This window comes from Haemaphysalis longicornis, unplaced genomic scaffold (assembly GCF_048455015.1).
Source record: "Haemaphysalis longicornis isolate Haplotype H1 unplaced genomic scaffold, Haemaphysalis longicornis Haplotype H1 scaffold_4, whole genome shotgun sequence".
Classification (NCBI taxonomy): domain Eukaryota; kingdom Metazoa; phylum Arthropoda; class Arachnida; order Ixodida; family Ixodidae; genus Haemaphysalis; species Haemaphysalis longicornis.
The window spans coordinates 67,508,662-67,535,722 of record NW_027526361.1 but is presented as its reverse complement, the minus strand read 5'-3'; the positions used below and the strand labels follow the sequence as shown (position 1 = coordinate 67,535,722).

At 47.6% G+C, this 27,061-nt stretch overlaps 1 protein-coding gene across 4 annotated transcripts in view; it reads left to right on the top strand.

Moving 5' to 3' along the window:
• The first annotated feature begins 221 nt into the window (after nucleotides 1–221).
• The window catches only part of Me31b (ATP-dependent RNA helicase me31b), a 33,203-nt gene continuing 6,363 nt past the window's right edge, over nucleotides 222–27,061 (top strand). Inside the window, exons 1-10 of one of the 4 annotated variants that reach the window (XM_077707003.1) lie at nucleotides 222–367; nucleotides 1,604–1,706; nucleotides 6,816–6,885; nucleotides 7,594–7,828; nucleotides 10,789–10,932; nucleotides 16,033–16,127; nucleotides 17,064–17,186; nucleotides 20,400–20,528; nucleotides 23,545–23,725; nucleotides 26,656–26,867. In XM_077707003.1, coding sequence (XP_077563129.1) covers nucleotides 1,636–1,706; nucleotides 6,816–6,885; nucleotides 7,594–7,828; nucleotides 10,789–10,932; nucleotides 16,033–16,127; nucleotides 17,064–17,186; nucleotides 20,400–20,528; nucleotides 23,545–23,725; nucleotides 26,656–26,867 — 1,260 coding nt within the window. In that variant the 5' untranslated portion in view covers nucleotides 222–367; nucleotides 1,604–1,635. Of the gene's footprint in view, nucleotides 368–447; nucleotides 610–1,051; nucleotides 1,070–1,603; nucleotides 1,707–6,815; nucleotides 6,886–7,593; nucleotides 7,829–10,788; nucleotides 10,933–16,032; nucleotides 16,128–17,063; nucleotides 17,187–20,399; nucleotides 20,529–23,544; nucleotides 23,726–26,655; nucleotides 26,868–27,061 lie in introns of those variants that run through there. The other 3 variants (XM_077707002.1, XM_077707004.1, XM_077707005.1) reach the window with 3 other exon arrangements.

Sequence of the window (27,061 nt, the reverse complement as noted above, 5' to 3'; positions counted from 1 at the left end):
TGAAACCAGAACTACGATGTCTTTGTATGCCTATCTGTAGATGGCGCCACCACTTGCAACAGCTGTTAAGTGACGGAAAAATAAGAGTATATCTCACTCAAAATTAAGCCATTAGATCTTATTTAAATAAATAATGTCAAAATGTTTTGTTTTTATACGAATATTGTCAGTTTTTTCTGGCACCGATTGCTACCCATGATTCCTTTGTGCTACGATGTTTTTTAAATAAATGGTCAGCCATCTTGCGAGACGTCATTTGATGTGTATGCGAATGCCGTGAATTAATCGTTGTGCATCGGGAAGGCCACTTGTCTCAAGCACAGTAAATGCAGCTCTCCTGAGTCTACGATACATGCGTTTTGATACAGTAAGTGCATTTCATCCTCACTGACCTGTGCGAGTACTGAGACTACAGTTGCCCTTGATAGGCGGACGTAGTTGGGATGAAACAGCTGAAGTGCTTGCTACGCGCCTCTAATTGCCAGTTGCGTGTTAATGTTATCGCGTAGCGCATGCTAAAAGTTAACTCAAGAGCTCGTGACTCATTTGCCGCGCGTGCTTTGCAAAATACGCTTCCGCAAACTTTTCTTCGGTGACGAGAGCGACGTTGTAAGCCTAAAGGTTTCAGTGCATACCTCTGAATTCGTTGTTTGCCTGCTTCCTTTTTTCGTATTAGCCCACCCGTAGTTTGTTTGGTGCTTTTAGCCGAGTTTTCTTAGCTCAACGTGTAGCCCGACATGTTTTTGGTGCCCAATATCGCGTTGCGGTACTTCACCTCCCGAGCTTTATCAAGGGCCCGGCTCTTTGTATTCCCGCTGTCTCGTGACACCCACTTCGCCCTCAGTTTAAAAACCCAAGTTCGTAGTTTTTGTGAAGGCCGCTTGCTGGCTGTGCTCGCAGCTCAAAACTGCGCATACCGCGCCGTCATTTGGTCGTCTTCATCCTGTTATCCAGCAAGTGCAGTGCTTACACGCGAGGGAAAGAGGAAGTTGTACAGTTTGACCGGGGTCGTCATGGCGGGTGAACTAGTATTTATTAGGCGGTGTGCGGTGTTGGCGTAGCCTTTCAGGTTTCTATTTTTTTTTTCTTTTCTGTTTGCCTGTAGTTTAGAACAAAGCGGGCTAGTTCAGTTGAGCGGGTCGCTATCAAACGGCTGCCTATTATCTTCGGGTGGCGACGAACTTCGGGCGTTGTTTGCTCAGTTCCCGTTTCGCTTGCAGCGTAGACACACTGCGAGGATACCGATAGTCGCCCTATCTACAGTTCTTTCGGTGGCCAGTGTCGCACTAAAGCCTCGACTGGAACAGCTGTAATGGACAACCGCATTCTTTTTGCTCGTTGGTCCTAACCACATTAATGGCTGCTTTTTTTTCTTTTAACTGTAAACTTTTTTTCTTTTGCCCTGTTTTAAGTGACTGCAATTCGCAGGAGTTTTGTACCTAAGGGGAGTTAAGCATATGTGCCTTGTTTGCTTCCATCTTGGTATGTAGTGTTCCGCTGGGGTCAGGCGAAGATATTGTGTATTATTCACACTCTGCGTGGGACCTAAGTTGATTTCAGAGAGAATGAGATGTTTTAAGCCTACTGTACTTTTGCTTTTCAGAGGCTGTGTCAGTAGCCTGCAAACAGCTCACAATGTCTGCAGCAGTGGAAAACGCTGGGAACCACTCCCCTGAGAAGCCAATGAACCACACCAACAACATTAGGTAAGATTTACTTTCTTGGTCAAGTCTGTCGGAAATGAAGCAGGTTAGCATGACAGCACACTTCCCAATGCCGCCGTGCTTTCTGCCATTAGACTAGACTGGGAGGGGTATTTGGTGCTGTCATTAAGTTTGGTAGGTTTCCAAATTTACTCCAAAGTCCTCCAAATTTACTGTCGGGGCTTCAGACTTGACATTTTGCATCGGCACCGCAACATTTAATGGGTTGTGTATAGGGTGCATTCACAGAGCCTTGGACCGCGCGGCGGTGGCGGCGACGCCATATTTGAGGTTGCACTTTGCCGCGCGGGCAGCCGTTTCCAGACGCGAAACGTTGTTTGTGGCGTGGTGCTGGCAAGAACGTTCGTGTGGATGGTGTTTTTCTCTGCGTGATTCGTGTGTTTGAGAACGCCTGGTCGTAACGGTAGCCAGAATTGTTTTCGCTGCGAAATTCTGGGTGCGCTGTTCACGTCAACAACCGCAGACCCGAAGAAGGCCGAATGGCGAAAGCAAGCGCGCAGTTTTTTTGTTGTTGTTGATTCGAAGCGAAGGCCAGGGCAGTGCTTGAAAACTGTATGATTTCACGCGACGAATGCAACTGTCTGATGGTTTGACCGGCATGGCCAGCGGCGCGCATAACCCGGTCCGTTTTGGCGATTTCGTGCTATCTCGGTGTCATCCCCGTGTGCCGATTTCATTATTTCCTCCATTGCTTGAAGCGACCGTGGCGCGAGTTGAGAAAATTTCTTCACCCAAGGCTGCGAGGATATTTGATGTGGTGGTGGCATGTGAGAGAGGAGCTGGTTTTACCGTGCCACCCAGACATGTTGCACACTTTTTGAGGAGTATGAGAGACGGTGAGGTGCTCTTGCGACACTGCTCTGTGTGTTGAACGCACGAAGGTCGTCCATTTGAGCTCCTAATGAACAATTACACACAGGGTCTGGGTGGAAACCATCGCGAGGTAAGTACGTGATAAAATTAGGTATGGTGGCGACGACGAAGATCCCACCGATGATTTTCAAGTCTTTTCCTTTCGGTAAAGGCGAAGCAGAAATTATAAGCAGAACAAGAAAGCAGCGCAGAGACAAGTGACAAAGGCTGCTCTAGTTTGTCCCTGCATACGTTAATGTTTTAGTCTCTGCGCTTTTTTGAAGTAGTCAAACTGTGTACCCAGCGTCAAGCTGTAGTGTCCGATCACGTAACACGCTTGGTCAATAGAGAACAGTCGAAAGCAACGAAGAATTGGATCAATTTAGATGCCCGCAATTACCTGAGAAACGATATTGCATGCACGCGTGCATTCACCGAAGTATAGCCCATGTTGAGGCTGGGAGGCCAGTATGGTTCGTCTCATCCCTAAAGTACAGCGGCCACCTTAATTTGTGAACATTTTAAAGGCCAACTGCACTCAAATTTCACTTCGGCCAAATTTATTTTTAATGCGTAGTAAGTACCCCCAAATAAGCTGCGACACAAGTTGTAGCCCCGTGAAACGCCTCGTTAACCAGTCAGAAGCGTTTAAAAAAGCTCCGCCGCAGACCACTCTGCACCTGCCGGCGGATCGCGTAAACAGCCATGACGCGCCTGTGACATTCCAGCCGACGGTGGCTTCGTCCTCTGGCCAGCCACGCTGTGGGAGAACCAGTTGAGCTCTGCTGCCCCGTGCGCGCGTACAGCTTGCGCGCAGACATTCTCCCGAACTAGTGACCGTCCGGCCGCTCGCTGGACGGCTGCAATGGCCGCGCTCTTTTCGGTTTCAAAATCGCCGATTTTTGCTGGCCGCTTGCGGCGTCCACGTACGTATTTCAGCTGTTGTGTTTTGCATGTTGCTTTATTTTTAAGCAGACTATACAGAAATAGGGTTTTCAAGAAGTGGAAATTTTGAGTGCAGTTGGCCTTTAAGCATGCTAGCGTTTCAAACATGTGACGAGGTGCGAGGCGAAAGCTCCGGCGCCCATCATCCCGGTGCTCACCTGGATGAAACGGTTTCTAGCAGATTCGATACTGATTAGCCATATTATCGATAACTTTGGGAATTTGTCGAATGAGGACAGACAGCCTTCAAGCACTGCTCTAGCCATCGCTTCGAAACAGAGAAAGGAAAAAAAAAATACACGAGGCGCTTTTTTTTATCTTGGTGGAAAACAAAAGCGCTCAAAAGCACCGTGCTGTCTAAGTCTTCCTTCGTCCTTGTTTTTTGAGCGCTTTTGTTTTCCACCAAGATGAACACGTACCAACTAGCCCAACTTCCCGTTCTTCTGCGCTTTTTTTACTTTGTCGTGCGGCCTGCTTCGGGTCTGTGGTTGTAGGAGACCAGCGCAGTCCGGATTTTCGAAGCGAGAACCGTGCTAGCTACTCGGTAGGACGAGGCATTCGCAAACCCACGAATCGCGCAGAAAAAACGCCGTCCACACGAACGTTCTTGCCAGCAGCATGCTGCAAACCACGGTTCGCGTCAGGAAACGCGCTGCCCGCGCGGCGGAATGCAACCTCAAATATGGTGTCGCTGCCGCTACGCAGGTAGCGCCGCGGCGCAGCCCAAAGCCCTGTGAATACACCCTATTAGAGGAAGCTACCGAAGACATCTAGTGGCACTGTGGTCAGCCGGAGAGATAGCAGAGATAGCGCATAGTGGCATGTAGGGCCACTAGATAAGCTTTAATGGCTCTATTGGCATGCTGATCTCTGGGTCACTGTAGTAGTTGTAGGTAAGGTAGTTGTGCCTTATCGCTTATAGCGGCGCGGAAATCGTGCAAAGTGACATGATGCCGTAAGCTTTGCCACGCGCAAGGCAGCTAGCTATCTCTGATTTCGTCGCTTCACTGGCTCTGTGCTGTGATAAGGTGCTCACATGCAGGTCGCTAGGCTCTTTAGGGGTACTGTGGAATATTAGCTGGCTGTACGCAAGTTAATTGTAGCAGATACTTTGCGGGGGCTGGAGTGCGTGGAGTAGTGGCAACAATGATTGTTGGTCATTGAAATGAAAGGGGAGGCTACTCTCCTGAATTATTTAGCATCCAGAGTGACTTCAGAGATAAAGCTCGCATTAGTCCTGTTTTCAAAATTGGATTTCCGTGTTTCTGAACATGAAGCAGTATGTGGTAGCCTTCTGAGTCTTTATGGACAAAATTCTTGCGACGCGGGTCAAGGGTTGTAATTTTTGTGTTCAATATTGCGATTTCTATTTTGCAGTGTGGATGCTAGAGTGACATTTTTGTTTTGTCTGATTTTGGTCAATCTGTTCGTTTACTTTTAATTTGCTATATTATCTGTATGCCTTCTCTCGTTCCTTCTGCTTTTTAACACTGTCACTGACGTGCCGGTATGTTTTCGCATTTTGCCGCCGCAGTGTCACTGACGTACCGGTACGTTCTCTATAGCGTGTTCAAAAATTTGCGCCATAGCGCAAAGCTGGTGTGCCTGGACTGTTCACGCCATCTGTCGACTCTTTCTAGTAGCTCGTATTTTCACTCTCTCCACACACTCGTATTGGAGTGTGTGGAGCGACCGCGCCCACCCTTCGTTGCAGAGGGGCTTGGCTCTCCACACGCTGTTCTGCTGGGATGAGTGACCATGCGGCACGCATGTGATTACGGGTGCAAGGGTTTTTTTTATTCCGTCTCCGCGTGTGCTAACAGCGTTGGCGCACCAGGTTTTCCCAGTGCGCTGTTGCTTCTCCAATAGATCAAGACGGGACTCAATTGCGGCTTTCACTTGCTTGCCGTGCCCTCACTTGTCGCTGTCAGCGGCAAACGAGGTGGTTGTATTAATGTTGTACCCTCTTATCTCGACCTTCATATTTTCGCAACTCCTTATTTCTGTGCGTTGTGCGGACTGCGGAAAGTGCTCCCTCCATGCGCACGGTTACATTTAAATGGCCGACTGCACGGGGCCTTCGACTGCGGACAGGACCAATCATCCTCCTGCATGGCAGTCAGAAAATATGCAGAAGACAGGCGATTTCTCACTCATGTGCTCTCCTTTCGACGCGTTGCGTTCTGGACGCTATCATAGTCAAATAAATCGCTACACTGCTTTCGTGATACTGTGGGTGCGTCACAGCCAGAAACATCCGACAGTGAAAGGGTTAAACGTTTCTGTAATTTTTCACCATTTATAACTTCCCACATGTTATGTTTCTGTTCGCTAGCTCATTCCTATTTGGCAACCTCCTCCCCTCTGCCCGCAATACAAGTGTTATGAGTAACCCTGGCCGCATGATGAAAACGGTTTCACAATGTTATTGGGAGCTATTCTGGTGTGCATTCTTTTGTATTTAAACAACTTCAAAAACTGATATTATTTGCTCCAAAATTGATTCTTTTTTGCGCTTCGAAAATTGTTCCAAATTGTTGAACATGAGTGGCATCACTGGAAACCGCTAGATTGAAAAGTATGGACCCCGTTGCAGAGGATCAGCAGCAAAAGCTTTGAAGTTAAGCTCAAGATTGAAGTTTTTGTTTGCGGTTATCGTGGCTAGTTTTCTGAACTAGTTGTGAAAAACAATGCTTGCGCTTACAATATTTTGTGCCCTTCAGAGGGCAGGTCACTGAACTACATTGCTTTTAGGCTTACTTCCTTAAAGCGGGCTGTAGTCTTTTAAAGATAAAGCCTTAAATGCCATGGAAGCCATTAAGGAAAAGAAAAATAGCATGTGTAATGGCAGAAAAGCTCTTCCTGAGGCCTTCTATTGCGAAGTGTTCCATGATGTGAGCTTAGACTCTGCAGTAGTGGCAGGTGGTTGTTTCTGCCAGTACACCGCAGATGAAGGGAAGGGACGACCAAGCGGAGAAATTCAGTCTCCTTTTCCATTACGTGGCAGTGCGAAAGAGAAGTGTCGCAACACGAATAAGGTGGATCAAGTCCACGCAAAGTCCATGCGAAAGCATTAAAATATAGCAGTGTACAGCTGCAAGGTTGCACAGATTGGCAAAACAATGCTTCTGCGACTCTCAGCTGTGCATTCATGCTTGTGAATAGCTTGGGTGCCTAGGTATTTTCGGTGACAAAAATAAGTGCTGTGTGTCCTGTGCATGAGAATTAGCTGGTACTGTCGTCACTGTGATGCTAACCATTGTCTCAAGCGGTGTTCTCCTATTCCTTTTTCAGGGATGTCGATGAAGGTGGCTGGAAAGCAAAGCTGGTTATACCGCCACGGGATCTGAGGAAAAGGACATCCGTGAGTAGTCGCTGCTTCTTCACAAAGCACTAGCTCACTTGCAAAGGTCCGACACCCAGTTGGGAGTCCTCAACGTCGTGTTTCACAAGAACATAAATCGCGAAATTTTAATACAGCCACAAATGGTCATTTGCTCGTTTCCTAGTGTACCGTAGTGAATTGTTCATTCCTAGCAGTAGATTTAGCTACGTAGCAGGCTCTCTCTCTCCAGTCTTGATCTGTCATCAACATGGTATGTGAGCTGGCAGTTGTAGTCAGGCTTGCTTAAATTGGCACATGCTCTGAGGCAGTCTACAGCATTCTCTGTTGCTAGAAGGGATAATAATTCATCCTACTCTGTCCGCTAAGCTTTGCAATGTCCATGATGGGCTCACACCTCAATGCATTTTATCGTGCGCAAGATTCGTGGTCGGAGAAACTTCGGCATGTGCCATTGTCCCTGGCATAAATCATTAGTAACGTTGGAAAACGTTGGAAAAGTCTGCTTTCAAAGCAGTCGTACAGACCTTGTCAACCATGGGCTTATAAGGGAGGGGGCGAGGGGGGGGGGGGGGGGGGGGCTGCACGTGATCTCCAGTTCTGCTACAGAACCTCAGCTGACGACGCTATACCAATCTTCCTGATTGTGCAGCCCTCGTTGCGCGCAGCGTCTCGTGAGAGAGAGGGGGGATATTCCCCGCTTCATCTCTTCTGTGTGTGCATGTGCAGGATGTGACGGACACAAAGGGCAACGAGTTTGAGGACTTCTGCCTGAAGCGGGAGCTGCTGATGGGCATCTTTGAGAAAGGCTGGGAGAAGCCGTCCCCAATCCAGGAGGCCAGTATCCCCATCGCGCTGCTTGGCCGGGACATCCTGGCCCGTGCCAAGAACGGCACTGGCAAGACGGGCGCCTACATCATCCCCATGCTGCAGCGGATAGACGTCACCAAGGACTACATCCAAGGTGCGGCACCGAATTTGAAAACTGTGCACTTGTCTCCTTTGAGAGGAGGACCGGCATGCAACTCCTACATTTCATTGGTTAGAGGAGGGTAGTTCAGTTCAGGGGGAACCCCCACCCTTCCTTGGTAAGTTTCTTGGAGGGAGAACTATACGAGTTTACCCCTAGTGGTTTGCTAAGGTTGCATCACTGGGGTAAAAAACAGCACAGACAGGAACTAAATTCATAGCACTCCCAATTGTTAGTCTCTTTTCATGCTTTTTATTTCATGTTCAATGACTGCGCAAAGGGGAGTGGCCTTGTGGTGCCTCTCACGACCGGCTTTATATATTAGGCACTTGCACTTGCTCACAGATTCCACGTGCCGAATTTGTTATTGCTTGTTTGGCTTTTTAGTTTCCGATTCCACTACATTTGGTCCCCATTCCTCTGCTGTATATGCGTTTGCTCGGCCTGCCATCATTCGTCTTCTCTGCATGTTGTGCTCGGTCTTTGCCGATTCACACTGGTTGAAGTGCACACATTCTTTGCGCTTGGTCTGCTCAAATAGTTTTTAATGCGAAATTGTTGCTTGGCAAGTCTGGCGAAAGCACGCACCTGGCTGGTGTCTACAGAACGTGCTACCACCCAGACATCGGCCACAATAAGTGTCCGCAGCTGCTAGTCCTTTGCCAACGCGTTTCGTGGCGTTCCACGCTTTTGATAGCGTACGTAGATCGAAAAGAATAAAACCTCAAATATTCAGCAATACTTTGCGCTTGCTGTTTCGTATAGTGCATTGAAATAAAAGGAAAAACGGGAAGAAGCATTTGGCATGTGGTCAACGACACATAACACGTGTAACAGAAAAAAAAAAAGCGTGCGTCAAATTTTCCTGTAGTTTTGGTTGGCCTTTAGCTTCTGTGGAGGCAGTGTAGCAGCAACATGAATGGTTTTCAAAAAGTAGATGCAGTGAGTCTGATGCCAAGGCTGTAGGTTATAGTCGACTTCGGCAGGAGCTAGTTTCGGCGACAAACCTATATCCTGAAGAAACTCTATTGTGGAAGAATATGTTGAAAGATCGTGCAACATTCTTGCATCGTACTTTGAGTGAGCATATCCTACACAATTTTTTTTTTTTTTCGTACAGCTTGGCAAATCTGGCTGGCACACAGCAAAGCAGATTTTTCACCAGTTTCTGATCGCTTTGGTACTGGGGGCAGTGGCTCAAAAAGATATCCCGAATGCGGCTGTGGTTATCACCGCAAGCACGGACCGGGGACAGCTGCCATACCCAACTTTGCAATTTATTGGGATTGGAAGCTACCCCTAGGGAGCTCCTACAAGCGTGGCGCTCCAGTTATGAAGATGCTGCAGCCGCTGAAAAAGTTGCTGTCGATTAGTGCTCCCTTTGCTGGAAAAACATTGTTTTCTTACAAGAATGATGGTGCTTCTGCACAGATTGGCCCTGTGTGGGTTGTTTATACAAATTCGACCCTTCCCTCTGAACTTATGGACGTGCATAGATGAGCTTCACATCAAAAAGTTCCTCGACGTCAAGCGGAAGTCGACAGTTTTCTCGTGTTTAATTGAACGAAAATGCTTTAAAGTCAAGCGTGCTAGTCAAGCGGGCGGATATGGTAGCTGTGTGGTTTACTGGTGTACGTTGGCGTTTGCATAGCTAATTGGTTCTAGATTTAATAGTGAATTTTAGTTGCTGCCCGATACTACAAGTAGTGATTGGTACAATCCGCATTGATTGGTACGACTGCTACTTCTTATGTGAGCAGTCGCAGGCTCCAGTGGGAGCAAAGCGAAGCTGGCGAGTTTGGGGATCAAACTTAGCCCCACCTGACCGAGCGGGGCAACCTTACATGGCAACTTTTCGGCACGCTGCCTCCCATCGTTGCCGGCTGCGATGGGCAGGTTGCTATCTATAAAGCCGGTTGTGGTGTCTCCATGAAGTAGCCTGTCCAAGCTGGTGCTGTAGAAATTTCGGAAGATTGTAGTGTTCCTCCTCACGTAATGCAGCTTGAAATGAACTTTTATGGCTTTGAGCCACTTCAGATAGCCAAGGTTAAAGGCAGAAACCTGAGGGTGTGTCAATCTAAGTACAGCCTTTGTAATAGTATGGGAGTATGGAAACTAAAGTAACTATTACAAACCCATGCCACCTGTTTTTTTAATATCCTCAATAAGCAGGTGGTCTCTTGATTGTACAACTCTAGCTTCATGCACTTTAGCTTTAGTTTTTCTAATAAAGCAAGGAGTGTCTGTGGCTGCACCATTGCACAGGTGAAATACCGTACAAGTTGGAACATGCTTGAGCTGTAATGTATGTTGAACCCCTTACCTTGCAGCCGAGAAATGGGGAAAAAAAATAAGCCAGTTACCGGTATATAGGTCGAGGGGTGACTTTTCGGGGAAAGCTTCAGTAAAAGTCTCTACCTATATTCCAACTTATGCGGACGCCCCTAGTGTTGTCTGGATTAACACTGGCTACCAAATTCCCAGTTGTTTCCTTGAATACTACTTTCAGTCTCTATTCTGAGAGTATATTCGTTAACTAAGAATAACGAAATGTTCACGCTGCTGTAGATGTGGCTTGCAGTGCGGGCTGTAGTAAGAGATTACAGTGCACTGTATCTGATCCGATGTGATGTCTCATATTGTAAAGGTTTTATTAGTACAGTAAACCTTGACACCATTATAGTTGACTGTTGTCAGAAGGGGAGACCTGTGCTTTTTAAAAGCCTAATGTGTAATTTTTTGCAGTCCCTACAGCTGATAAAAAATTTCATTCCGATGCCTTCCAACACCTCTGTGGTCAATTTCCATGGCTGTGCACGTGATGATCACCAGTTCTGCTACAGAACCCAGACTGACGACGCTATACCACTTCCTGACTGCACAGCCCCTCTTTTCACTTTTGGGGGGGAGTGTGTTCGTTCGGTGCGCTCATTCGTTGTTCCTCGTTGCTCCAGCCATGGCGATAGTCCCCACCCGAGAGCTGGCCCTGCAGACGAGCCAGATCTGCATAGAGCTGTCCAAGCACCTCAAGGCGCGGGTCATGGTCACCACAGGCGGCACCAACCTCAAGGACGACATCATGCGCATCTATGAAAACGGTGAGCGCTAGCTGCTGGTGGGGGCTGCACATCAGGCCACCGCTGTTGCTGAACTGATCTTGAGAGATAGGATTTTGGCCTGCCGTGGCGGCTGAAGTGGTGGGCTACAGTAGCATGCGGGTTCGACAGTGGCATATCTTTTTTTTTTAAACATGGCTGAAAAACTCCGGTGGGTCAACGTTCCAGAGCACGTTGAAAAGAATCCTGGCAGGTATAAATGACTACTCTAGCTTTCCAGTGGGGTCTGCCTTTTCGCCCATGTGTAACTTCTGAACGTGAAGTTTCATTTGCTGCTGGGCAGTTAGGCTTGCCACCTGCTCTATAGAGCATGCTAAGCCAGCATGCCTCGTAGCCCAGGTTTAGATTAAGTGCATGAAACCCCGAAACTTGTGAATGAGCGTATGAGCTCGCAATACGAGGCGAAAAGTGGGATGCCTGCTGCATCTCTGCAAAGCATTCTTACAGAGGGAAATCTCCAAATGCTGTTTGAAGCTTGGCATCTGCACTTGGAACAGGCCCATAGCGCATGCGGCCTAGTGGGTAGACGCACGCTAAGCTGAGCAAACAAAGCAACAATGTAACTAGGAGTAACTACTAACCAGCTATAAATACCAGTTGTGGCCAGCAGAATTAGCCAGGCTCTTTTCAAACTCTTCGTGATGAGGCTGGCTTGCCCGAAATTATTCGTCAAACAATTGAGATCGCTGCCTAACATTTCCCCAAGGTAGCTTTCGCGTTTTTAATGATCTTAGTTTGGTCAGAACATCTGATACGAAATAATTTGCACAGCTGTGAAATCAAAAGTTAGACCAGTTGAGCTCCGTGTGGCCAGCGGCAGATTACACTCAAATGAAAACCATCCCCCTGCTTGAGACATTTTACTTTTCATTGAACAGAACGATGCATGCATGGGAATGAATGCTGAACTTCACTGAACCTGAGTTCATTATTGTATATAAAAATTGACAAGGACAAACTCTACCTCCAGTGCGCCACTTGGCGTATTCGAGAGCGCTGTTCTTCAATCTCACTGGAATCTCGTTTTTCACCAATGTCCTTGTTCTTGATGGTTGAGTGGACCGTCTGCTTAGATGTCCGTACTTCTGGCAATGTCGGCTTGTTTTTCGCCATGTTCAACACTGAATTGTGCTTATTCTATCGCAGTGAAATCTGCTACCCGCTGCTGGTCGCACAAAAGCCACCAGCACTGGCTTGGCTTGTCTGCACAGACCCATTCTACGCCGACAATGTTGCCAGACATACTAGTTTCCTCGCCAAAATAAACAGGAAAAGTGAGGTGTTAACACCACCAAAGTCCACTATTAACATTCAGTCAAAACAATTTTCGCCCAAAATTTAGTCTATTGTAGCTGGTAGTCTGGTATAGCTGGCTTCGTTATGAGCTGAGTGGATTCCACATGCACGGGGACCAAATAGACCACTTCTGTTGGTTTGTAACAGCAAGTCCATTGTTGCCGGACCCGCTGCTTCGAGTATGGACTGTATTTGCTTCTTTTCATTCAAGCTCAGTTGCTCAATGTGTGTAGTCTGGTGTGTGTGTGTGTGTGTAGGTAGCCTTGTGTGCAATAGCAGTGGGGTGAATCATCCCTGAAAATGTCACAAGATTGGTGCAGTGGTTGAGGTATTGGTATTTCAGCTGGGCAAAGTAATCTCCATTACTCTACAGTTTGCGTACACTGCTTCCTGTTGGCTGAATTTAAATTTCACTTCCTTTGTGCCTTTTCTGTAATTAGCAATGCCTTTGCTTGTGTTCCTCTTGCAAATGCTAGCGTGAACATAAGCCTGGGAATGTTCCTGTTCCTCAGGATCAAGTGTCGTTGTTTAAGTGCTTTCATGGCCTCCTCCTATTCCTGGCATGTGCTGTTCCTTTTCTTCAGCAGTTGCTGCTGTACAGTTGCCCCTGGCAGTTTCTTCTGCTGCATGCGTTTCCATTTGCATGTCTGGTCCCCATGGGCCTTGCTGCTCAGGCTTTGGCAGTGCAATGGCTTCTTCTCAGTTCCTTGTTCGTATGCGAGCTCAGCCGCTGCCTGGAAGTTGTCGTGGCTGCACGCGTGATGAGCTTTCCAGTTCTGCTACAGAACCACAAGTGACGATGCTATACCAAAGCACTGATGGGCAGCCACGATTTCATTCCTGTAAGCATGTTGGCATCTGTGTTGCCAACATCTGTGTTGAGTATTTTTTTGCACAGAACTGTTCCATGCAAAAAATACCATGTACCAAAAAACTGTACCATGCATACCCTTGACTTGTGAGTGATGTATGCGGACAGCAAATGTTCCTTTAACTTTCTCATATTGGGCCTTGCTGCCTCTGTTAAAAACTTGTTTAGAAACGAGAATGAGACTAAGGTGTTCGGACAAGAAGCAGCAGTGTTCATTTACATTGCCTGCAAAACTGAGTGAGCTTGCAGTCGGAGGACAGGTGGCTGTGGTTGTTAATTAAGGCCTAGAGTAGTTAGCAGTGCTCCTGCATTGCTTGGCCCACTTGTCTCCCTTACGGTCGGTCTTGTCTTGCTTTCTGCCTTGGCTGTGTCATGGTGCATTCTGTTGCTTTATTGAGTTGTTCAGAGGGCGGGGGTTCTTTTTTTTTTTTGTTTGTTTTTTTAAATGGCTTCGTGCATGAACGCTGCTGACTGATAGAGGAGGCTTCTGGCCTAGGTCCTTCCAAAATCAATTTCCTGAGTGTTGGTAGCAATGTTTCCTGATAATCTTCCTGCTCATCAGGCTTGCTCGCGCACGTCCCCCTTTAATTTTAGTTGCATTCGAGCACAGAAATATAGTGCATTGCAAGACCAAATTTCAGTTCTCCTTTTCCACTTCAATTTCAAGGGTGGGAAAACTGCGCTTAAGAGACGAGACAATAAAAGGACAGGACAGGCGCAGATTTTCTTGTCTCTTGCACACAGTTTTTCTGCCCTTGAAATGCAGTACCAACTAGCCCAGCAACACTCTTTACTATTCCACTTCCATACTTTCCTTGAATAGGTGCACATGTAGAAACCCGCAACTCACTCCATCTGGCGTCTTTCAAAGTTGTACCTTGACATCTGTCGTTTTCAGCTCGGTGGCTCGCATGTATTCGAGGGTATGGGCCAGGCCATGCGACGGTGGCAGTTTCTACTGTTGTCATTGGAAATGTATTGTCCCAGAAACCCAGTGCCCCTACTCATGTTGGTCTACCTGCTTCCATGGCCTTCCCCTTGTGTCCTGGAGTGAAGGCGGGGTAGTTTTTGGCTTTGGCATATTTTTGATGTGGCATCCCTGTCCAGCAAAGATGTCTCTTTGCAAACAACTCTCCTGCAAAGTGTAGGTTTGAGGCTGGAGCAGAGAATGTCTTCTTTTTTGGAGCAGTTCTGACATGTGCACTTTCCCACTGTCTTCGGTCAGTGCCCTGCTCATGGCTGAATAACGTACCATAGACAACTGCGGATAATACTCTAATATGGGGTGCGGCCAGATTCTAGGGACGCGAAATAGAAAGCACCCAGTTTGGATGGGTGCAGTTGGTCCTGAAAAGGGAGCCAGGAAGACAGTTTGATTTATTTGAATGATTACACTGGCACCTCACTCAAACGCGTTATGCAATGACTTGAATAGGCATGCAACACCCTAGCTACTTTTCCACACTGAACTTGTGACTTATTATGAACTGCTTGTTGCCATTGGCAAAGGCCAACAAAGTCAACCAAAAATAAGCAGACAACTTTGCAAAACAAACTAGTTTCACTTGGAATTTGGTGCATATTTATCATTTTATACCTGTAAGAACGGTGGAGTAAAAAAGCTCCGAGCACCTAAACACAAACGCTGCTGCTGCACAGACAGGGAGGGAACTGCTGCCTACCATTGGAGCCCCATTTGTGCAGATGATTCTGACAAGATGCCAGCCAACTGCAATAAACGATACTGCCACTTACAAGATGCTGTACAGCCTGTAAAAGGCTTGTCTATAACACAGCTTTCGTACTCTCAGCCTTAGCCTGCCCCGCCGGTGCGGGATTTGAATAAAACTACTGCGGAATTCTCAAGTCTTAGCCCTTCGCTTTTGCCTCCGACATGTTTGGAACGAGTATGTTTCGCCAGTTTTCGGATGTAGCTGGTTGAAGTTGAAATCGCTGTTATAGACAAGCGTTTTACCGACTGTACATTTGAGCCCAATGTTTTGTGAAACGGTTACTGTGAATTGCAACAAAGTACAGTTCACACAGGCCTGATCAGAAGTAAACTGAGCGATCGCCGAGAGACATCGTGCCTTCGAGGGACCCAATTCTGTAAAAAGGGGGGTGTCGTTTTGGAACGACGCGGTAGCGCATGTGTTCTTAAACGGGGGGCACTGCTTTGAGGGGCGAGAAAGGGGGAGTACGACGGCGACGAGCACTGTAACAGGGGCACAAAGTGATGCGCACTGCACCTTGTTTTGCTTGTTGCTTTGCGCAGTTGTTAGTGCTCCTCGTCGTGCTCCCCCATTTCCCACCCCTCGAAGTGGCGCCCCCGCCCAAGAACACGTGCGCTACCGCGTCGTTCCAAAACGACACCCCCTTTTTGCAGAATTGGGCTCCTCGAAGGTCAGCAGTAACTACAGCGCACCCCTTTTTTGGAAACGTTGCGAAACTTATGGCAAAGGGATTGGGTAGACCAAGGATATTGCAACCTTGACAGCTGGTTATGTCCAAAGTTGATCACACATGCTGCAAGTACCACTTCCACATTGATCACGGCACTATTGTGCGGCTCTGGCCAATAGGCATAGCTTTGCTATAACATAGCACAATATTGCACCAACCTGCTATTTGTTACTACAGGCTGGACTTCGTGCACAAATATTGTCCAGTGCAATTGCAGACTTTTTTTTTTTTGGCTTCTGCATGCGGTTAGGGCACACAACTTGCGCTTCGACCTTTCCTGCGAGGCTTTGAAAAGCGGTACCTGTTGTTTACTTGCTTGACCATGAGAAAGGAGCTTGTTTGAAGGGGTTTAAAAAGTGGCTGCGTATAAGAAATCTCTACTGTTGCACAGAGAAGCTGACTGACTTGTCAAGTTGTGGTGCCTGACTTGTGTGGGGATTTTGTTTTTGCAGTACATGTGATTATCGCAACCCCGGGACGTATTTTGGATCTCATGGAGAAGAGAGTTGCCCAAATGGACAGGTGCAACATGCTCATCTTGGATGAGGTGAGCCTGGTGTTGAGTATCTGACGACGTGGAAAATGAAAAGGAAAGAGCACAATTTTAAGCCAAGCAGGTTACGTGACGGTTGTAGCAGTCTTCCTGTAGTCATTCGTGTGCGTGTCCGGTGGTGCTCAGAGTAATGCTGTGGATGCCGGTTAAAGGAGTACTGACATGAAATTTTCGCGTTCAATTTTTCTTTTTTTGCTGCTATGGGTGCCTTTTGCATTACATTCCTTGATGAAAAGTAGTTCAGGTCATGACTCTTTTGGTTTTTCCAGATTTACTACTTGCGATTTTTTTTATTCACGTAGTCATTCAGTCTATATGCCTGTTGTACATTCACCTCAGAAACTGAAAATAAAAAAAAATTGTGTTGTAAAAAAAATCTAAGACTGTCATGACCTCGTCCATTCATTCAGGAATGCAAAACACTTCGGACAAGTACGCTTTATAAGCCACTGAAGCTCAGTACAAGGTGAACAGAAAGGCAATTTTATAATTAAGTTTTCAAAATATCATTAATTTTTATGGTGTTCTCACAGAGGAATTTCGAGTTGCTGTGCCAATTTTCATCAAAATCTTCAAAGAAATAAAGTTCACTTCGAAAGACGCGTCGTCCCCCCTCATGGCAAGGAGCAATGTCTAGACGCGTCCCCCCTCAAGGCAAGGAGCAGATGTCATGCTGGCCCGCTCTGGGCCTTCTGATGCGGACAAAGATTAAAATGGATTTAAAATGTTATCCTGGATGGTTACTGTTAAAACTTGCTGGGAGGTTTCTCCTGATAAAAAGGAACCATTTTACATGGTTATCTCAGCTTTGAAATTTGATGTCACTACTTGATGTTGATTTGATATTGCCCTGCCTGCACATCAGATGGCCACTGGGGTGTTTGGCCAGTGCTTGTGCCTCCTTCTCTGACGCCCTCTCTCCCTCCCCAGGCGGACAAGCTGCTCTCCCAGGACTTCAAGGGCCTGCTGGACAAAGTGATCAGCTTCCTGCCACCCGACAGGCAGATCCTGCTCTACTCCGCCACCTTCCCACTCACGGTGGAGCAGTTCATGGTGGGTGGGCCCCCTCCACTACAGCATGTCCAATAGCCCAGGGGTTCCCTTCGCACGTAAAGCTGAAATTTCAGGTTTGCTGTTATGTGCTGAGGGGCAGCTAGTACAGTTCTGTAGCTGAGAGGACCATTGTTTTCAGAGCTTCACTGCGAAAGACCCAGTGTGTTCTGTATCTGCTCCTGTGTGGAGCTTCTTGGTGCAGACCTTTCTCAGTCTTGCATATCTTGTTGGGCAATCACAGAGCTTGGCTAAACAGATATCTTGTTGGGCAATCACAGAGCTTGGCTAAACAGTCAGTGATGATAGTGGATAACTCTAGTTAGCTAGCACAATATAAACACAGCTTTGAATCGTTGCAGATATGGTTTGAAAAATCTAATACGGTAGTCTAAAACGCACTACAACGAAATTGACGGTACGTGTGAAAAATTTTGTTACAAGTGGACATTTGTTGTGGCAAAATCTGCCCCAACACACCACAAAAGGACGAGAAAAATGCCCCCTGTACTTTGTCTGTCTCGTTGACCGTATAATGCAACCTTGGTTGTCACTTTTTTTACTTTCACTGTAGAAGAGCGCCCTACAGGGGAAAGAAATGCAGTTGCATAACTCTGTACAAGGCACATCTACTGAGCTGATTACTTGCAGATAGCAGCTAGGTCACCGAGAGCCCCTCCGCCCGTCTCTTGTGTCTGGAGCAGTGCATTTTATCCTCTGGCTTGGCACCCCTGCACACAACTTCAGAATGAACGCTCGCGGTAGAGATAGAACAACACCGCTTCGAAAAAAAAAAAAACATGAAAACATTATTTTTGCTTTTGATTTGGAAGAATGGTACAATGAAAACTGCAATGGCAGCTGCTCATGCATACACGCAATGCAAGCAGCGCACATACACATGGTTTCTACTGGATACAGATTGGCCGTAGCCCTCGCTTGGCAAACCGGGCCTGCGCCTCTTGGAAAGACTACCAGCCAGACTGTTGCCACCAACAAACAATTGCGTCCATTTGCGAATTCGTTTATGGGTGGTGGTGTGGACGCACGTTTTCTGTAACTAAGCTGTGTGGATGTATGAACGATTACAGATGACTGGCATTGTTTATTTCATTGTACCATAAACTCGAGCCCAGTTACAGTAAGTGAAAAATTTCATTGAAAAGGAAACAAGCCTGACAAGTGGCTCGTTGTGGCGAGGACTGCATTGACTTCTATTGCTAGCTGACATGGAATTGGAAATATTGCTGAAGCGGAAATTTTATTGAAGCAGTGTTCGTTGTAGCTGGGTTGGACTGTAAGCTGCTAAATCAAGTGGTTTGCTGTTATTGCCGGGATGTATCATCGGCTGTTAGTTAGTTTCACCCTGTGGTGTTCGGAGTTGCAGAGATTCACCTACCGTACGTCTGAAAACAGGTTGAGCTGTAATATACTTCAACCCCCTTACTTTGTGGCTGAGAAATGAAAGACCGCTGTATAGGTTGAGCAGTGAAAAATCTCTACCTATCTTAAGACTTGTACGGTAGCTATGGCATGCAACTGCCTACAAGTTATGCTCATAAAGCGCGTTTACATGGATGCGACAGTAGCATATTGCATTTGATTTTTTGCATTACCATATTGCATCACATGTAAACAGGACAATTTGCATGGGGGACGCGTTGCATCCAATGTGCTAAACCAGGGTAGATAGAAAATACAATAAGGCTTCCCAAACGCATGTAACGGCAGTCTCATCGCATTTCTTGGGTCGGATCTGGTGTTGGGAACTTTAGGCTTAGCATCGTGGCGGATACTTATTCGCCACTGTCTGTGCAAATGGAAATGACAGTCCTTCTCGACTTTTCAGCCATCCCCCTTCTCGTATGCGAAACTTTGTTTCAGCGATAATCGCCGTTTGAGCGATCGGTGATGAAGACATCTGCCGTGGCCTGTTTTGATTCTTCTTCACAGATAGCGCCATCATTTGACCGCTAGCCCCACTGCATGCCGTGGTGCTGGGTCGGACTGCCGAACCTCTGCGGCCGGTTGGCATAGGCTAAGCATCGCGGCAGATATCTGATTGCCGCTTTTAAAATCGGCGCTGATAACAATCCCTAGCACAGTTTTTCACCACGCTAGCATCTACTTTCTCGAATGTTGAACTTCGTTTTCGCGATCAGGTCGATTTGGAAGAGTAGCGACAAGCTGTTACTACCGTGGTCTGCGCCGATGCGAGCTGCTGTGTGGGCAGGTGCGGCCGGCATGTACGTGGACACTTTGTGAGGGCAGTAAGCACTTCACAATTTCCTGCTGTATCCGTTTCTTGCGAACGAGGCGCGGAATATAATTTAACTCGGCGATCGTTGTAGTTGATCCAGTTGATCGGTGATGTAGCTGATCCAGTGGATCGGAGAATGAGCCTTGATAGACGCCAAAACGAACACAAGGAACTTGCCGGCTACCGGAAACTGGTAATGCCAAAAACTCGATCCCACAACTCCCAACATGACTTAGGAAGGCGCTAGTCTCCTATTCGCATGCATGCAAACTAAACGGAAATGCGTTGCATTTGCCTGGTTCGGCGAACCAATGCTATACGCTACTGTTGCATCGATGTAAATGTGCTTGTAGTGGGCATTTTATTTTTTCTCTCCAGAGTGAGAGTGCAGTATTGTTACTAGGGGAAGCAGGTGTAGCACATTGGGAAGGTATGAACACACTGGGGGCACTGCGCCGGGTGCCAGACCCCATTTTTCCGGTGGTGCTGTTGTGCCAGCCTGTCCAAACTTTCTTCATTGCTGCTTTCGTGATCGTGCTCAATCTTGCAAGACTGCATTGACGACGCTTCCAACACCTGCTCAAAAAAGCAGGGAGAGATTTTGCTCGTGAGTGCACAAGCAGGACTGCTGCTTCAAGTTGGTGGTGCGGCCTTCACCCCTGAAACCTAGTGGCAAGGTGTTATTGGAACCTGTTGAGTGTTCGTACCTTGAAGACCGAAGCGTTTTGGCTGGTTATTTTTATTGGCTGTTTTATTTGCACCAGCTTGTAGGTCTCGCGAAATAAGAAAGCCGTGCGTCCAGGGTCGACAAGGGCTGCCTCGCCAATACATGGGGGAGGTTGCGTGTTGTTGTTGGCACCTGTAGCCGTCGCCAAGTGTGCATGCCGTTACGTTTACGCTTACCGAGGCTGCCACCCCCTGTTGGCTTGACTCTGTGCTTGCCTCCTTCTCCCCAGAAGAAGCACCTGCACAGCCCGTACGAGATCAACCTCATGGATGAGCTCACCCTGAAAGGTGTGACCCAGTACTACGCCTTCGTCCAGGAGAGGCAGAAAGTGCACTGCCTCAACACCCTCTTCTCCAAGGTGAGCAGCTGCGGCCTTCTTTTCTCTAGGTCCCTGCTCTTTTTCTTTTTCTTTGCTTCAGTTTTCATTCTTTTGTGATAAGGAATTGGAATTCCATGTCATGTGCAGATCTACAATTGGGTATCGGGAAGTTCCTTGGAAAATGGCATGGAAATTTGCATGTGGGTTAGTGTTGGGGGTCTGTTCGAGCAAGCCAACATTGGTTGCACTGGTTGAGCGCAAACTGAAGGCAGTCGCGGACATGTGCAACAATCGCACAGAATGGCAGGAAAGGAACATGACAGGCACGGACCGTAGAGGCCACATTTGATAATTGTTAGCAGGCTGCATCGTCTGTGTTATACAAGGACTTGCAAGGAATCCATAAGACACAAACTGTGGCTGCTGAACAGCAAATGTTTCAAATTTATCACTACAGCTGAACCCTGCAATAATAAAACAACTGGTGAAGCCAAAAAAATTCATTTGCGTGGGAGTTTTCTTGCTGCGAGAGTAAACATAAACGACAGGAAAATCGCCTGCCAACTGAATTTATTTCTGAACATCTGTTATATTTCTTTGAGAGCCTTACATTGGCGCAACTTCAGTGCTGCTCAGCTCTCTCACTACACAATGGTCCTTCATCCTCGGCACAGAGTATGTCCGAGCATGCAAGCCAAGTCCAGCTTCTTCTGGTGACTAACTTAGCCAGACAGTGGCCCATTGTTGTTGCAGTGGTGTTCACAAAACTAGGGGAGCACCGCTTTGTTACATCAGAAAGGCCGCAGCCATCGTTTTGTTGTGTTAAAGTGTGCAGTCTTTCTTTCAAAATGGTAGTGAGCTGCAGGCAGTTACAAACTTCTTAAAGGAGTACTGACACGAAATTTTTATGTTACGTTTTTTTCGCTGCTATGCGTGCCTACCAGCCCACTAATCATAGAGTGACAGATTAGACGGTCGAGCTCAGCGTAAACATTCATTTACGGCGTCGTTTATTCGTGCCAGTTTCGGTTTCGACTGAAAAACGCCGAGCGGCCGCCATGACAGCTTGTATAACATGACGTCACCATTCTTGCCGTATCGCTGCCTCTCTGGAAGCGCGCGCGAGCGAGCGCACGCGCGCGCCCAGACCGGCCGAGGTCTTCGCCGTCCCCACAGGCCCGGGCAGCATGATGTCAGTCCCGAAACCATGACGTGTGCACACGCCGGAGCAGCGCGCGCCAACCACAGCCAGCGCGTCGGCTTCGTCACGGGAGCCCCGACGTCGGCAGTTTGGGGCACGTAGCAGATGATGTCACGTCGGCCCGCTCTGGGCTTTCTCGTGCGGGCGAAGATTAAAATGGATTTTAAATATGTTTCGCTGAACGGTTGCTGTTGAAACTTGCTGGGAGATATCTCCTGATAAAAAGGAAGCGTTTTACATAGTTATCTCAGCTTTGAAATTTCGTGTCAGTACTCCTTTAATGCTATCCTCACTTGCATTCACTTGGGCCACTGACTTGGGAAATCTTGGTCGCCTTATCTTGTAGCGATAAGGCCTTTGTGCTGGGGAAGGCACCTTGTTGAAAGCAAATGTGTTGCAGTGTACACAATGCACATGCTGTAAGCAGCATGGGGCTAGTGTAGCTGAAGCCATGACATGGGTCGCCATGTGCCGGCCCCATGTGGTGTCTCTGCAAGGCTGCCTCTGACCACCTGCACTGTCTTTTTTTTTTGGTAACAAATACGGTGACGGCCATTTAAGTTTACACGCCTTGAGTCCGAACATAATTGCATTTCAGCACTTTTTACACTGTTAGCCTCAAATGGGTAGATAAAATGCCAACCGGACTTGTAGCAAATTTTGCTAATGTGGGATTGCTTTCCAAAAACATTTCGTTGCCATGAGATTTGAAATGCATGCGCTGCTATGAATGTTTGCTGGGGATCGGAAAATATTTCGTTGCTGTGGGAATTTTGTACTCATGGGATTTCGTTATGATCTTCCATACCGGGGAGCAAAATTCTTTACTTTATTGTTTTTTTTTTTTTTTTTTCCCATCTCGGGTTTCTCTGCATTGTTTTTGCAGCTGATATTTACATGATTTCCTGTTCGGTTTTTCATGCGTCCGCCGTAGAGGTTGGACACACTTATACGCTGGTGCCGCCATTTTGGGTCACTAGCTTGCCCCCAAAGCAAATCATTGCATGAAACTGCGCTGAAATTACCGCCGCGACGCGGTTTACTGGCGAAGCTCCAATTATCTTTGTTTGGCGTTGCTGGATCTCGCGGAAAACGAACGTGTTGAGCACGTTGACCCAATTGTGTCGGCACGGGACCGTTCGAACGGTGTCTCCCCCACTTTAGCCAGCGACTCATGTCTACTTTATGCAGCCTCTTCAGCCCTTCAGCCACTGCTGCTTCACTCTTTACTCCTTTTCATGGAATGTTGTTTCGTCCATGCGTCCTCCTGTTTTAAGAACCAGATTGGAAGCGCTCTTGGATGCTTGCAGGAACAAGACTGTGAATTCTGTAGTTTTATTTGCTGCTGCTGCTGCTGCTTGGAGGTTATCGTGGCTGCACGCGTGATGAGCTTTCCAGTTCTGCTACAGAACCACAAGTGACGACGCTATACCAAAGCACTGATGGCAGCCACGATTTACTTCCTGTAAGCTGTCTGGTTTACTACCATTTTTTTTACTCCATGACTCCCAAGATTCTCTGGACCTATTCAGATTTTCTTGTTCTTTTTTTGGCGAAATTACAGCTGAAAAATCCTCGAAAAAGGGAAAATCCTCACTGAACATCTATGAGTGCTGCGAACACTATCAGACCAGCTAGGTATTCGGGGTGCTCTTTATCCTAGACTGATTCTTTCCTTGCTGTGAGGAAGGGCTAAATGCCAGGGAAATTTGTCAATGCTCGTGATGCCTATAGTCTGTAGCAGCCCTTCAACCAGCAATTGCACCAATATTCACTGCAGCGGGGCTATTCTCGGTGTGGGTGTTTCCCTCCAGTCTGTCGAGGTGGTGACTGTTTCCCCCCTTGCCTGTGCAGCTGCAAATCAACCAGTCGATCATCTTCTGCAACTCGACCCAGCGGGTGGAGCTGCTGGCCAAGAAGATAACGGAGCTTGGCTACTCCTGCTACTACATCCACGCCAAGATGTCCCAGCAGCACCGCAACCGTGTCTTCCACGACTTCCGCGCGGGCCTCTGCAGGAATCTCGTCTGCTCCGGTGGGTGTTGGTTGGCTGGGGGTATTGGATCCCTCCTGTATCGCTGCTGGTGGCAGCAGCAGCAGCGAGTGCTTTGTCACTGCTACTGAAAAAGGGTGGCCAGTTCTGTATTTTCCTTGCTGTGCTTAGAGGTTCTCGTGGCTGCACACGTGATGAGCTTTCCAGTTCTGCTACAGAACCACAAGTGACGACGCTATACCAAAGCACTGATGGGCAGCCACGATTTCATTCCTGTAAGCACGTTGGCATCTGTGTAGATCTGAATAGTTTTCCATATTAGTGCATGGTTATAATGCATGCAGCTACCGTAGCTTTTGCATCTGAGAAGGTTTCCTGTAAAGGGTGCGGACTACTGGTATTTTTCTGTAAATTTTGCGGTTGTTTTCTCTGTGCAATTTCAGTCGTGTATTTTCGAACATAGCACAATTACTCTGCCTATCTTAAACTTGCTGAATAGTGCATGATGCTCACCAAGGGGTGCATGTGGGCAAAGGGCAATTGGAAAGAATGAGGGGCGAGGGAAAGGGCTGCCATGGACTACAATGCAGGCAGTTGCACCAGCTTAGGGGATAGCTGGGAGCATTTTTTGCACAATGCTGCCCCTTTGCTTTGGCTTGCTCCACAGCAGTCCCGCCTAGAGTCAAGGGAGCCTTCTCTCTCTCTCTCTCTCTCTCTCTCTCTCTCTCTCTCTCTCTCTCTCTCTCTCTCTCTCTCTCTCTCTCTCTCTCTCTCTCTCTCTCTCTCTCTCTCTCTCTTTTTCCTGATGTTTGTAGCACGAGATTGTGCTGCTGCTCGAGCTGCATTGTGCAAAAGTCCGAAGTAGTTTACTATTCCCTCGGACTCCCTTGCTCAAGTTCAGTCCAGTGCGTCCTGTAATTTCGACCAGCTTCCTCTTTCGTCCTAGAGGCATTGCCAAAGCTACGTTGTGAGTTGTAGGGCCGAGTGTCTAGTCTGAGTGGGAGGTGTCAAGGGCAGCCTCATAGATACCAGGTTGTTGCAGGATTAGTGGCATTTTGGACCGTGGGTGTTCTAGTTTCTTCTATCCTGCGGTGTCAGGTGCAAGGTTAGCGCCACATTGTTCTCATCCAGCCAGCAGCAGCTGCTCTACCTTCTATCGGTCTACCGTAAATTGCTGCATTAACACTTTCGTGCCCGCGGAAAAATCTGTTGTTTTTGAGTGTTTAGGAAATTGTTTTTTTGCCAGAGAAAATGATTGCTGGCGAAGTGTGGAATACAAAATGATAGAGAAAGAATAGGGCTTTCTAACAGTAATAATTTCAGATTTATTACATTTTTTAAAATTATGAAAACGAGAAAAGTAACAAAAAATGACACATTGTCATGAAAACTGGCATGAAAATGAATGCCACTTCGCAACAGGGTACACAAACATTTGAAATACACAATTTGAGCATAACGGCCATTATAAAATACTGCAAAATTAGTTCTGTAGTACGAAAGTTGTTTTCATACAATTATATAAACTCTACTCTAGTGCCTTCTGGTTGTTTTTGTGTAGTCCAGAATATTTTTTTTCCTTGCCACAGAAAATGATATATGCTAAAGTGTAAGCTATGAATGCTAAATTATGTGGCTTTCCAACGGTAATAATTTGAAACACAGGAATTTATCAAAAATTTGGGAACAAAAAAAGTAGCAAAAAAAAAAATAACCACCTTAATGCCACCACCTTAGACAAAAACAATTTGAAATATACACTTTGAACATAAAACGCTTATAGAATAATACTTCAAAAATGAGCAGCGTAAGTACTAAATTTATTGGCACAAAAGTACACATATAAACACACAGCCATGCGCTGCTCTGGAACGCTACGCCAAGGTCAACTCCACGCAGTCTTCGTGGAGATAACTTGACTCTGTACAGGCAGTGCTGAACGGCCTCTCTCGAACCATGGTCCACACGCTGAAGATACAAGCTGTGGCCTTTAGAACAGGGCTGGATCTTCCCGGCGCACACCTGGTGATGGTCAGGGGCAACTTGATGCCTTTTGCGGTCTGGACTAAAGCCTGACGAATCGAAGTTGTCTTCAGTGTCTGTGCTGCTACCTTCATGCACAGATTGAAGGTCAGATACATCGGAGGTAGTCTAAATTCACCGTTCACGCAAAGCATCAGAGAGTGGCGGCGATGCCATAACTGTTTGCCACATGAGCTCGTCTCCCCACCGGCGGAGGACATTTAAAAATCCCCCCAGCGGTGGAAAAACAAAACTCGAAAGCAAAACTCGTAAAATTCTTCCTCCTTATCGTACTATCAATGGGAATAGGCAGGGGTACGAAAGTGTTAATCATTTGGTAAAGTATCCTGAATGCAGTATGCCTGAAAGAGAAAGCTCCAGGTTGTGGGGACCAGAGTTCTGACAGCGGCCTAGCTCGATCCTCGAGATCCGGCCGCAAGGCTAGCTCCACTGAACACCGCCACGGATCACCAACTTGGCGTATCGGCAGCGAACAGCAGGGAACACAGGACACAGAATTCGCCCACTCCGACGTTTATTGCAATGCAATAAAGGAGACGTCGGGCGCGTCGTTCTACATTGCCAAGACCACCTTAGCCAGGGCGGGAGACAGGCGTGAGGGCGGACAAAGGCAGGCCAAAAAGGAGAGTCGAACCATCGTCGGGAGCGGCCGTAAGTACGTGTCCAAAGAGGCCCTCTCCTTGTCGCCCGCCGCGGACCAGGTTGCCGGAGCTGCCGGGCAAAACCTGTCACGTGAGGGGTTCGGCAGCGCCCCCCGCTCTCACGGGGATCCTCCCAAAGGGGAAAGCGCGCGGCCGCGGAGAGAGGTACCACCCCTCTCACCTCCGTGGCGGGCCGAGAGGGATAGGAAAGATGGCGGAGCTCCACAATTCCCACAAGGTGGTTCCTTGTGCTTAAGTTGGTTGTGGCCCCTTCCCTGTTTCTCGCAGACCTCTTCACCCGAGGCATTGACATCCAGGCAGTGAACGTGGTGATCAACTTCGACTTCCCCAAGATGGCTGAGACATATCTGCACCGCATCGGCCGATCGGGCCGCTTTGGCCACCTGGGCATAGCCATCAACCTGATCACCTACGACGACCGCTTCTCGCTGCACCGGATCGAGCAGGAGCTCGGCACGGAGATCAAGCCGATCCCCAAGGTCCGGTCGCTGTTTCTTCACGCCGTTTCGCTCGGCTGTCTGGCATGTGCACCATACAGCAGGCTGTGGAAGCTAATGTCTCGCAGGAGCGGCTGGCCTTTCCTTAGCTGGTGGACCAAGTTTCCTGATAACTAATGACCTCGGGTCTAGTCCCGTTGCTTGAGCCCAATCTTGGGTGCTGTGGGGAAACATCC